The 13,008-nt window shown below is 46.8% G+C and overlaps 1 protein-coding gene across 1 annotated transcript in view; it reads left to right on the forward strand.

Annotated features, from left to right (window-relative positions):
• Positions 1-580: 580 nt before the first annotated feature.
• LOC102497328 (putative inactive 1-aminocyclopropane-1-carboxylate synthase-like protein 2) overlaps positions 581-13,008 on the forward strand; it is a gene marked incomplete at its 3' end in the record, with an annotated part of 18,886 nt that continues 6,458 nt past the window's right edge. Inside the window, exons 1-2 of the mRNA XM_006159134.1 lie at positions 581-801; positions 11,115-11,671. Of these exons, the coding sequence (XP_006159196.1) occupies positions 783-801; positions 11,115-11,671 (576 nt within the window). The remainder of the gene's footprint in view (positions 802-11,114; positions 11,672-13,008) is intronic.

Below are 13,008 nucleotides of genomic sequence, written 5' to 3' on the forward strand. Positions count from 1 at the left end.
CCGGGGCAAAACTGAGAAACCCACAACATAAAAGTCCCTGGGCAGTTCCGTTTGCCCTCCTGCTGTGGCATGGAGCCTCCCTTGCCTCTCCACATCCTCCTCCCTGATGGGGTCCTCTCTTCCCCTGGAATAAGGGGAAACCAGAAGCCAGAAGGTCTGGGAAGGTTTGCCAAGACCAGCAATCAGGTATGCCCGGGGGACTGGGAGCCAGCGCTCCTTGGGTCCGGTGCTTTCTTACCAAGCTGTCCTTACTGTCCTGGGCTACCTGCTTCCACCTGCTCTCAAAGCATGGCCTCCCCAGAGCCGGGGAAGTTAGCGGCTTGTGCTTTAATTGGGATTCCCTGGCTCTAGTAGTACCAGGTAGTTGGCGAGGATTAGAATCACCTGGCTGAGGGGCTAACCTGCACCCGCCCAGGCCCTGCCTGCTATGAAGAGCCTGGGTGTCTGGGTCTTCATTAGCTCTTTAGGTGACGCTGGATCGATCGTTTGAGACCCACGGCTCCAAGGCCTTGTTCTCCCAGGGTGGGTGTTGCTGAGCGTTTTCTCTGTAATGGTGCAAAGAAAGACCATGTTAGGTAACAGGGAGCACCTAGGGGAGAGCGCTCTGAAAGGAAAAGGTGGATCTTGTTCTTACCCATAAATCACCGAGCGCTTAAAAGCGAGCGTGGGGGCCAAGGCGGTGAACAAGCTTAGTGAGAGGAGGACGGCCTTGGAGGAGGTCTCTGCTCCCTGGCAGTCAAGGACGACTTCAGCTGGTGGAAGGGTTTTAGGCTGGAGAAGAGATGAGTGAAAACAGAGATGGTGAGTACAGAGTGACCGGGAGTCAGAGCTGGGGCACACGGAGTGAGGGGGGACTTTGGATCAGACATAGCCTGGGACTCCTGGGCCCCCCATGGGCTCAGGGGACGCATGGACCCCAGAAGTGAATGCCAAGCTTTGAGGGTAAAAAGCATTCTTCCAGGAAGAGGGCAGCACAGACAGGTCTCAAGTTCTCCTTCCCAGACCTCACGATGAGGCTTGTGTGAATGGCCCGTTTTGTTCTTTAAGCGACTGTTTCCTCGTCTGTAAAGTGAGACTGATGATAGCTTGACTAATAGGCATTCCGAGGATTAAATGAGGTGAGGCATGCAAGGACCTAGACGGAGTCTGACGCTGGCTCTCCGAGACAGTGCTGTGGTTGGGGGCTCCGCGTCACCGCCACGGTGTACACCTGGGGACCTTGTGCAACTCAGTGGACTGTAACAAATTACGTCCTTACTTGCCCCTCCTGAAACTTAGGGGTAAGTCCGCCCTCACTGCAGTAGTAAGGGTTAAATGGAAATAAAGCTGCATTTGAGTGGGGCTACTGGCAGCATGAGGCTCGCTGGTCAGCCGAGTGACCCGGGTTGAAATGCTGGTCTAGGGTTGACTACCAAAGTCTAGCCCGCATGTCCTGAAACAAAGCTGGAGCTGTGTTCCATGAGCTTTGTAGAGACGTCAGGTGAGCCCTTCTCTGAAAGTGCGCTGTTATCTTACAGATTTTCTCCTGATTCTCTTGTTTTCCAAGTATACAGGAGTAACCTGCAGGTAGCGATGATCCAACATCCCTATTTCCGGCTCTGATTTCTTTCCTTGCCTATTATTTATTATTGGCTGGGGTCGCTGGTACAGTGTTACGTATGTAGCAATGATGGTAGGCAATACTTAATCTTGTGTGTGAGAATTCCTCTGTTGTTTTCCAATTGAGTGGGAAGCTGGCTTTTTATTTTTTCATTTAAAGAATTATTTACTTCTTTAGAAAAAAATGGGCCGAGAGGTGGTGGTTGAGGGCTCTGGACTCTCACATGGCTTGACTGTGGTTCAAGTCCCAGAACTGGCAGCTTGCTTTCTCACTCTCCAACCCCCACTCACTCACTCACTCTGTCCCTCTCTGGTCAGTCAATCAATCCATCAAGTTAAATAAAATAATTCTTTTAAAAAAATTATTTACCGAGGCCAGCAGGGGCCATGGAACATGGTGGTTGGAGCACTGGACTCCCACATGGCCAACTGAGGTTTGGAGTCCTGGATCTGGTGGCTTGAAACTCACACTGGATTCACGTGTGTGCATCCTGAGAGAAGAAAGGAGAAAGGATTGTGGTGTGGCCATCCCCAGGGGTGATTTCTCACTTTCTCAGTCTGTCTCTCTGGCAAGCACTTGTGCCCTATAGCAAAAAAATCTGTCTCTCTCTCTCTATATGTATATATATATAAATAATTTTAAAATTCGCTATAGGGCAAGTATGCTCATGAGATAGAGAAAACAAGAAAGCAAGCCACCAGGTCTGGAATTCAAACTGCAGTCAGCCATGTGGGAATCCAGCACCTTAACCACAACTCCACCTGCTGGGCTGAAAGCTGGCCTTCTGAATGAGGGATGCTTTGACCGAAGTTTTTAAGGTACTGATAATCTAATCATAGGTGAAATTAATCCATAGTTCTTCATATAAATGTTGTTGACTCTGGATGTCAATATTTATTTTATTATAAAATACGGGCCTTTTCTAGAACAGTTTAATGGCGCTGAAGAAAATCCAATCCCGTAGGTGACATGGCAGGATTCCCTGTGACAGCATCTGGTCCAGGTATTCGTTTAGGGAGTTAGCTGTGTCTTAGACAATTTTTATGACACCTGACTTAATTTCTCATCTGGATTTAGGACTAATTTTTTAAACTGAAGAGTCTATTTTATTCAGACTTCAGCATATAGATAGAATGGTTTAAAATAGTCTCTAGTCTCTTATTTCTCTATACTTGCTCTTTTTTATTAATTGGCCTATGGGTTTTTGTTTGTTTGCTTACTTTAGAACTGTCTCTCTCTCTCTCTCTCTCTTTTTTTTTTTTACTATAAAATGGTTTTGCAAAAATCCTTATGTAAACTTGGGGCCTACCCCCACATTGGTCTGTCCATGTGAAGGGCTCGCCTTGCAAATTCTGTTATTTGGATTTTAACGGAGCCCTAAGTTAGCTATGACTGCATTTTAAAAAACCCTGTTTAAATATAATAAAATGCATAAGTAGGTGGTTTTAGCTTTCTCAAAAGGCTATACCCATGCAGCTACCACTCCATCAAAATACAGATCACATCCATCTTTCTGGAAAGTGCCCTGGTCCCCATTGCAATCCGGCCCCCACTCCCAGCTCCACCCCAGGCAGCCCCTGTTCTGATTTCTATCGCAGCTGATTGTGTTTGCTGGGTCTGTAAAGTAGACCTGGACAGTACGTGCTATGTCTGGTTTCTTTCACTCTGGCTTAACTTTTAAAGGCAAACCTACTTTGTCCAATAATTAGAGTCTACTACAATAAATCTAGTTCTCTATGGGAAGGAAATTGGTACTACCTATTGAAATATTGATCCTGTACTGGCCACAAGATTCTAGGTTGGGAGATTTTTCTTTCAGTACATTGAGAATAACATTTCACTGTCTTAAGGTTCTCACTGTTGCCGGAGATAGTTTTTGATCTATTATTCCTTTCAAGGTAAATTTCTTGAGCTGTTACCTTTGTGTGTATGTGTGTGTGGCCTTACCATAATTTAGATGTAAATTTCTTAATCATAATTTGCACTCTTTTTTTTTTTGGAGAGGTTTTCGCTATAGGGCGCATGCACTCGCCAGACAGAGAGAGACATAGAGACAGCGAGAAATCACCCCCCACAGGGGATGGTCACGCCGTAATCCCTTCTCCTCCATTCTCCTCTTGGGATCTTGGGCAGGCACGCACACGCACCCGGCGTGAGTTTTAAGCCACCGGGTCCAGGACACGAACTGCGGTCAACTACGTGGGAGTCCAGTGACATAGCCATTACGCTAACTGCTGGTTCCCCTAATTTGCATTCTTGAATCCATTCTTTGGTGTCTGATTAGCACTCATAATACATCCCTCCCTGCCTTTTGATAGGCGTTTACCTTAGGGCATGTGTGCCCACTGGGAAAAGAGAGCGAGTGAGCGAGAGAGAGAGAGAGAGAGAGAGACAGACAGTGAAAGGGAAAGTGGGAAATCATCCCCCAGGCAGGAGGGTGATGGACACGCCGCAATATCTTCTCCTCCTGGGATCCTGGGCATACTCTCACATGAACCCAGCATGATTTTCAAGCCACCAGGTCTGAAATTGGAACAGTGGTCAGCCATGGGAGTCCAGCAATGCAACTGCTTTGCCATCTGCTGGCCCTGATGATACATCTTTTTCAGGTTGTTTCTCCCTATTTTGGGGGACCCCAAATGAATATGTATATGTGAGTGTATTTAACATCTTTTCATATTCTTTCTCTTCCTTTCTCTTGTGTCTTCATGCCTCATTCTAGAAAGTTTCTTCAGCCTGATCTTCTAGGTCACTAAATTTCTCTTTAGCTGTATCTAATCTCCTATTAAACTCTTCCCTTGAGGTTTTTCTTTTTCCGTCACTGTATTTTAACCTCTATAATCTCTAATTTTCTTTCAAGTCTGTCATTTTAATAACTTCTAATTTTTCTTTTCAAATCTGAAACTTGGGTTTTATCTCCTTCAACAGAAAGGCAATTATGTTACCATCTACTCCCAATAGCTAGTGTTCAGTTGGTCTTTCTGTTGGCTGTACTAGTTTTGGCTTTTAGTACTTATTCATGTGCCTGGATTTTCTTTTTGCTGAAAAACATTTGAAAAATAATTCTTTGAGAAACTCAAAGTCTACAGTAACAGTTTCCTGAGTATTTGTTTCTGCCAAGGACTTTGAGTCACCGACAATGCAGGATGACTTTAATGCAGTTTCAGAACTTGAGACTTTCTGGGCATTATGTGACATGAAACCAGACTGAAGTTTGTGCAAAGACTGGCTTTCTGTTAGTTCATTCTCCTTCCCAAGGCTAACCTGGGAGGTGTTGGGTTTAAATCCTTGTTCTCTTGTGGAACCATAGAAGTTACTTGTCTCTGTAAGTTTCAGTTTCACCCCCTCTAGCTGAGAGTGGTATCATCTTATCTGACAGATGGAGAAACTGATGCCCGGACAAGGAAGGAGATTCTTCCAACATTCTTCCAACCTAGAACTTAGGTCTCTCTAGGGTACTTCTACCTGATGTTTCCTTTTTATTTTTCAATTTGTACTGAGGGGTCTATATCCTTAAATACCTCACTTCCCCCATATACACATAAAGAAGATTCTACAAACCCTATCATACTTACTTACATACTTCTTTAACAAGGAAGGATTTAAACTGGGTAACAGTACTGAGACACCAGAAGAGGCTGTGTAAGGCAAGGGAACGGAAAGCTGGAAGGGCAAAGCAGAACTAAAAATGGTTTGTAGAATACTACACAAAGTGACATTAAACCTATCCAGGTATGGGGCCAGTAGGTGGCATGGTGGTTAAGGCACTGGCCTTCCACATGGCCAACTGTGGTTCGAGTCCCGAACCAGGGGCTTAAAAATCACACAGGCATGTACACCTAAAATCCCAAGAGGAGAATGGGGGAGAAGAGACCATTTCCCCAGAGGGGTAATCTCTCATTTTGTCTATCTCTGTCTCTCTCCGGTGAGTGCACACACACCCTATGGCAAAAAAATAAATAAATAAAATTAAATTTAAAAAAGTATACTGGTATAAACATATGACCGTGTACTAGTTTCACAAATGAACAGGAGGCCAGCCAGTTTCTACTGTACTTTTCACGTCCACCTCCCCTTCCCAGCTTCCAGGGCTGTCCTTCAGCTTTTGTCAGCGCCAGTTGGTCTGATCTTGAGACCCTGGGTGTAGATTGGAAGGTAGGTGGTGGGAGACTGAGGAATCCTGAAACCAAGGGTGTAGTCAAGACTTGAGAGAAGGCTTGGAATATCCCAACACTAGACAACTTAGGGCTGAGGTTTAGGGACATTATTACCTTTGTGGTAATGTATTACCTATCATTTACAACAGGCTTTTAAAAGTGACTTTGGAATATTTCTCTTATAAGAGACCCCCCACTACCACAGTTCCCCACTCTCAACAAGAACCCTCAATAGGGTCTCATACCATGATCTCCTTCCTCCCTCAAGGCACACGACCTTTTCCAGCCAGCCAAGATCACGGGCTCACAGGTATGCACACCTGATGCGTTCAAGCTAACCTGGGACCTGAACCCAGGTCTTCCATATGACTTCCAGTATGGCAGAGTGTTGCACGTCCACTGTGCCACTGTGGCCAGGCCTATGTTTGCCTTTTTCTATAGAAAAGAAAGTCTTGACAGAGATCCAATCTCTAGGTGTCTTCCAGGCTTTGCCACATGTTCACTTCCTTATCAGAAAATACATTTTTTAAAAAGACGTTTTTGCTATAGGATGCATGCAATCACCAGAGAGAGCCAGACAGAAAGCAAGAAATCAACCCCCAGGAGGGATGGCCACACCATAATCCATTCTCCTCCATTCACCTCTCAGGATTTTGGGCATGCACACATGCCTGGTGTGAGTTTTAAGCTGGCAGGTCTGGGACGCGAACCATGGTCGACTACATGGAAGTCCAGTGATATAACTACATTATGCCATCTGCTGGTCCCTAGAAAACATACTTTATTAAGAAAACACATTTCTTTCAGTTGCCAACCTTGGCTCCCGTTTTCTGCTCTGTAAGCTTACCTGGAGAGGTTCTCATTCTATCTGTGTTAAATAACCTCCCTTCTCCATCGGCCTATCAGGCCACACTTCGCTCCAGCTGCCCTACCCTATCCAGATCCTGTTTCCTATTGTCTTAGTCTGTTATTGCATTGCTAACACAAATATCTGAGACTAGATTTTTAAAAATAGTATAGGGGTTTATAGACTCACAACTCTGATGGCTGGAAAAGTCCAAAGCCATAGGCCTGGCATCAGGCTGGCCTGTAGTGTGGCCAACAGAAACGGAGGATGGCAGGTACATGCAACGAGAGAGAGCTACAGGAATCTCTCCTTTTTAACATTTATTTGTTTAAAAAACATTTTTGCCATAAAGTACATGCATTTACTGGAGAGAGACAAAGAGAAGGAAAGTGAGAAGTCACTTCCCAGGGTGGATGACCATGCCGTAAACCCTTCTCCTCCATTCTTAGGATTTTGGCCATGCACGCACATGTGCTGGATGTGGTTTTCAAGCAGCAGGGTCTGGGACTTGAACCATAGAGTTGGCCTTGTGGGATCTGGCACCTTAACCACCACACCACCTGCTAGCCCCGGCTCTCCCTTTTGATAACGGCCTGCTCTCGTGAGAATTACCCTTTCTCATGAGAGCCAGAACTCACTGTGTCTCGTTAATCTAGTCATGAGAGTGCCGCCTCAGTGTTACATTCACCCGGATCCAGGCGCTGCCCACTAGGCCTCACTGCCGCCAGCACCAAATTCCAAAACACGAAACTCTGAAAGACAATCCCTTATCCAAACCATAACTCTAGATACCTGGGGTGCCTGATTGATGGCTGGGGAGATGGGACAGACTAGTGGGACGCTGGTAACAACTTCTTGCAGAGCAAGAAGACCAAGAGCCCCCCTCTCCCCCAGTTTAGATGAACTGGAATAACTGCTTAAATCCTGGGCCTCCGTGCTGGTCTGCCTGATGCTATGGAACTATCCAAATAACTGTCACAACTTGGAGTTTGTTGTTAAAGTGACGGGGGACAAAGATACTTGATATGTGGTCCCAGTTCCAAGAGAAGGCTAAAGACCCCTGGTGATAAATGCTTCCTGCCTTTTAGACAGAGGTTACGCCTAACATCCTGGCCTTTCCCACCAGCACTCCTCAGGACCGACAGGGATGTCGGTACCACCTTTTGGAAGGCAAAGATAGCCCTTCTTTTTTTTTTTTTTTTTTTTGGAGAGGTTTTTGCTATAGGGCGTGTGCACTTGCCAGACAGACAGAGAGAGACAGAGAGATAGAAAGCGAGAAATCACCCACTAGGGGGGATGATCACGCCCCAATCCCTTCTCCTCCATTCTCCTCTCAGGATCTTGGGCACACACGCACACGTACCCGGCATGAGTTTAAGCCACCGGGTCCAGGACTCAAACCATGGTCAACTACATGGGAATCCAGCGACTTAGCCATTATGTTAACTGCTGGTCCCAAGATATCCCATTTTCTTGAAGGACAGTGTGGCCTACCTACCTCCAGAGTTGGGAGCACCATTGAAATAAAACTCTTTACTTCTAGGACAGGAAGTTTGGTCCAGGAAAAACCTTCTGCTTGTGGAATGAGGGGTTAGTCCAGGCATAAACACTCACATTTATTACATTTCTTCCTGAACACATCTGTTCCTAACACTGGTGAGTGAAGTTCTTTGTGTGACTGCTGATGAAAGGTTAGCATCCTAACTTAAGATGTCCTACGGCTTCATCTGGTCATTGCCAGATGAAGGTGTCTCTTGGGTCTTCCATGGCTGAATTCCTTATTGATGGCTCATCTTTTCATTGGTTGGCAATATTCTCGTGGATGTACCTGTCTTCATCATTAACCGTTAGTTATTTCATTATCTACATGCCGGGTACTGTGCTAAGGTTATGATGATGAAGGCTGACCTAGCAGGACACTGAACAAAGACCGATATTAAATGTCACCGAGGAGAAATTGTAGGTTGCTAAGGGTACATTACAAGCAGACTGCATATGGTTGGAAATGTTGGACAGATTATTTGGTACTTTTTTTTTATATATATGTAAGGGATTTCCTAAGGTGCATGCACTCGCCAGAGGGACAGTGAGAGGGAAAGTGAGAAATCATCCCCTGAGGGGATGGCCATGCTGCAATTCCTTCTCCTTCTTTCTCTTCCTGGGGTCTTGGGCACACACGCCCAACATGAGTTTCAAGCCACTGGGTCCGGGACTTGAACTGTGATCTGTCATGTGGGAGTCCAGCGACGGAACTGCTACGTCCTCTGTTGGCTCCCAGATTATTTGGTACTTTCAAGTGCTGGTGCTTCAAAAGAAGAAACATGGCTTTATACATGTGAGAGGATGTTACTTAGTGGAAGAAGAGTTTGGTGGTATTTGGTGGAAGGGGCATAATCTAGGTTTTTATAAAAAGGGGTCTTGGTATCTTGGGGTATGAAGGTTGTCTTAAAGAATTAGAGGCAGATTGGGCCTCATTTTCTTATCTCTGTTTTTTACCACCTGATTTGTTTGTTCTTTGAGGCTTTAAGAGGTACTTGAGAGCCAGGAGGTAGCATAGTGTTTAGGGTGTTGGACTCCTGCATGGTTGACCGTGGTTTGTGTCCCAGACCTGATGGCTTGAAAATCATGCTGGACATGTGTGTGCATGCCCAAGATCCCAGGAGTAAAATGAAGGAGAAAGGATTGTGGCATGGCCATCCTTCCCGAGGGGTGTTTTCTCACTTCCCCTCTTATTTCTCTCTCTTTATTGAGCGTGCATGCCCTATGGCAAAAACCTTTAAAAAACCAAAAAGGTGGGACCAGCAGCTAGTGTAATGGCTATGTCACTGAACTCTCATGTAGTTGACAGTGGTTCGAGTCCCAGACTCGGCGGCTTAAATTCACGCTGGACGCGTGTGCCTGCGTGTCCAAGATCCTGAGAGAATGGAGGAGAAGGGATTATGGCATGGCCATACCCTCTGGGGGGTGATTTCTCGCTTTCTGTCTCTCTGTCTCCCTCTGTCTTTCTGGTGAGCGCATGCATCCTATAGCAAAAACCTTTCCAAAAAAATTTAAAAAGAAAAGCTATTTCTTGGGTCATATCCAGTATTTATCCAGTATTTTTGGCTAGTTTTCAGGAGGAAGGTTGATTTGAAAGTCTGAAGTCCTCTTAAGTACAATTAAGGGAATTTGGTAGAACTGAGATTCCCAGGTCTTGCCCTAGACATACTGAATGGAAGTCCACAGGTGAGATTGTCCAGGTGTACCCAAACAGAGCCTCCAAGTGATTCTGATGGACTTTAAAGTTTGAGAACCACGTACCCAGCCCATGGCTGCTAATGACAGAATCCTATGAAAGCTGTCACGGTGAGTGGTGAAGGTGTTTAGAGGCAGCCATGTGAGGTAGGAGGACTGAGGGGTCAAAGTGTCAGCCTTGAGCATCTGACATGGCCAGCTTGGGGAAAAATAGGCAAAAGAAAAGTGAGTATTCTAGAGCAATGGGTTGGTAAAACTTCTCTGTAAGATGCAAGTCTTTGTGGGCCCTATGTGGCCCTTGTCACCGCTGTTCCTCTCTGTCACAGTACAAGGGCAGCCATCTTCAGTGCACGAGTCCATGAATGTGGCTGTGCTCTAAGAAAACATCGTCTACAACACAGATGACAAGCCAGGATGGCCCCCAGGCGGCAGTTTACTGATGCCTGTTCTAGCAGAATGATCTACAGTGTCGCTGCTATCATATTTAATCAGCAGAATACTTTGTTCTTATTTAGAGCCCAATAAGCCAGGACCTACTCTGGTTGAAGCACAGGGAACCCAGAGTCCACCTGTTCAGTTCTCTATTTTCTCCAAGTGTTTCTCAAGAAGGGAGACGGGAGAATGGGTTCCTTGGGACACATTCCTAATGACATCTCAGCAGAGAGCTTTGGTGCCTGGGCTTGGGGCCTTAGTTCACTCTTGTTACTTACAATAATATATCTGAAACTGGGTGACATAAACATAAATATTTCATTGGTTCATGAGTCTGATGGCTGGAAAGTCCAAAGGCTGGCGTCAGGCTAGCTATGTCACATGGCTGACAGAAGCAGAGAGGATAGCAGTTGCATTCAGAGAGAGAGAGAGAGAGAGAGAGCAAGCGCACGCAAGTGCAAGACCTGGGGGTGGCCATTTTCCTTCATGACACCCCTCATGAGAACTAGAACTCATTGGGTCTCATGAGACACCATTGATCCATCATGACAGCAATGCCACCATAATCCTGTCACCATCCACCAAGTCTTAGCTTTTAAACGTCTCATCCCCTCCCTACACCATTGAACTGAAGACCAAATTCCAAAACATGAACCTTTGGTGGCCAATCATTGCCTGACCCATAGCAGGATAACTTCCTGAACCAATGTGGGCCTATAACCAATGCCTGGAGGTGGGATGGGCCAGGGACCAGCCTCACATCAGTTTTGGCCCCAGTCATGCCTGGACCTGATAGTCAGGGGAGTCCCCTTTGCTCCAAAGCATGGTGTCTCTCTTTCTGTAGGTTCCGACCAGCCTGCTGAGGCCAGTACAGATACCTGGAGTATGAGTCACAGGTCAGACACTTCCTCCATGCCCAGCGGCCAGACGAAGGGCCAGGTCCTCATGGGCCAAAGCATCTACACCCAGCTGTTGAAGATGATGCAGCACCTGCAGCACATGGTGGAGGATCATTTCGTACAACTGACAGCCAGGCGCATGGAGCAGAGCCTGGCACTGGAAGACCAGAGTCACACTCGGGCCATCTGTAAGCAAGAAGCTCTCCTGGACCGCTTAATACGCCAGATTATCGAGCTTCTACAGTCTGGGGCCACAGGTGGTCTGGGGCTCCGAGGACCTATCTGTTCCCCGGATACCAGGGATGATGTCAGAGGTGGGCAAAGGGCCCGATCATCCAGGCAGCCTGACCACCTAGCTTCCCAACTGCATAATTATGAAGCTGCATTTATCAACTATGACCTGTCCAACCGTGGGGTTGACATCTCTGCCTTGTACTGCTCGGGCTTCCAGGACTATGAGACTTATCAGAGAAGCAAATACCATGAGGGAGAAAATACCTTGGTGAGAATGAGGGGAAATCCTCGAGGGCCCCCGTTACTAAGAATTACTGAGTCTCATGCCAAGTGCTATATACCAACTCACTTTACTCAGGCCACTGGCCTCTTATAGGTAAGGGGTAGTCACAGAAATAAGGTGGCATGCCCTTGAAAGTTGGAAAACTATGCCCTGGGTCCTCTCTCCCTCCTCCCCCATACAAGGTTTCCCTAAATACAGTTCTTAATGTCCAGGAGTCGGCCGTTTTGATCACAGTTCCTTATGGAACTTAATGTGGAGATGAGTGTATTGGCTTGTAAGAAAAAGTCATAACGCTTTTTCTTTTCTTTTTTTTAAAAAAAGAGGTTTTTGCCTTAAGGCACATGCACTCACTGGAGAGAGAGAAAGACAGAGACAGTGAGAGGGAAAGTGAGACATCGCCCCCTCCTCCGGGGAGGGATACGGCCTCATCACAATCTCTTCTCCATTCCCTTCCCAGGATCTTGGGCATGCGCGTATATCCACCTGGAGTGAGTTTTAACTCAGAGTCCAGAACTCAGCCTGTAGCCAGCCATGTGGGAGCCAGCGACGTAACTGCTGCACCATCTGCTGGCCCCTCATGATGCATCTTTGCATAGAGAAACATAGAATACACCCTGCCTCTTCCGACAACCCGATAGTCGGCCACTGGGGCAACAAACACTCAGTGTTTCCAGAAGCACTAAAGGAAGGCCCACTCCGGGTGGCCTGGGGAGCGTCTTAAATGCTGACTCAGCCAGCCATGTGGTGGTGGTCCTCCAGGAAGGAGGAACAGCACGTGTGCTAGTTGTAAGTGGAGAGGGCTCAGAGTGACTGGGAAAAGAGGCCCCATGTGGCAAAAGTAGAGACAATGCGTGCTGTGGTAAGAGGTGCAGACAGAGGTGGATGGGCGGTTAGAGGAGGTTGCCCTAAGGTGATAGGGAGCTGATGAAGGCTTCCAGCAAAGGAGGGTTCAGAGCTGCTTTCCATCCACGGGGCAGATGCCACTAGCCATTCCTTCCCTTCTGTTCCCATGCAGTGGTGTGTGGCCAATGGCCGTCTGTTTTTCTGGACGCTGAGTTGGACCCGGAGGGACTGCATCTCTTTCAGTAACTCGGAGGGTCCTTCCATGTGAAGGGGAATTACAGAGCCGGGTACCAGGTTGGGCCTGTGGTGGTTAGGAGTTTAGGCTCTGGGGTCAGCAGGTGGGGTTCTGCCTGTCACCCAAGGTTATGTGGCTAGCAGATAAGTCAGCTTTTCTGAATTTCACTCTCTTTGGGTGAGGGATTTTTTTTTTTTTTTTTTTTTTTTTTTCCACAGGGGGGGGGCCCTCGCCCGCGCGCGAA

Source organism: Tupaia chinensis, unplaced genomic scaffold, assembly GCF_000334495.1.
Source record: "Tupaia chinensis unplaced genomic scaffold, TupChi_1.0 Scaffold000625_1, whole genome shotgun sequence".
In the NCBI taxonomy this organism is placed as follows: Eukaryota; Metazoa; Chordata; class Mammalia; order Scandentia; family Tupaiidae; genus Tupaia; species Tupaia belangeri.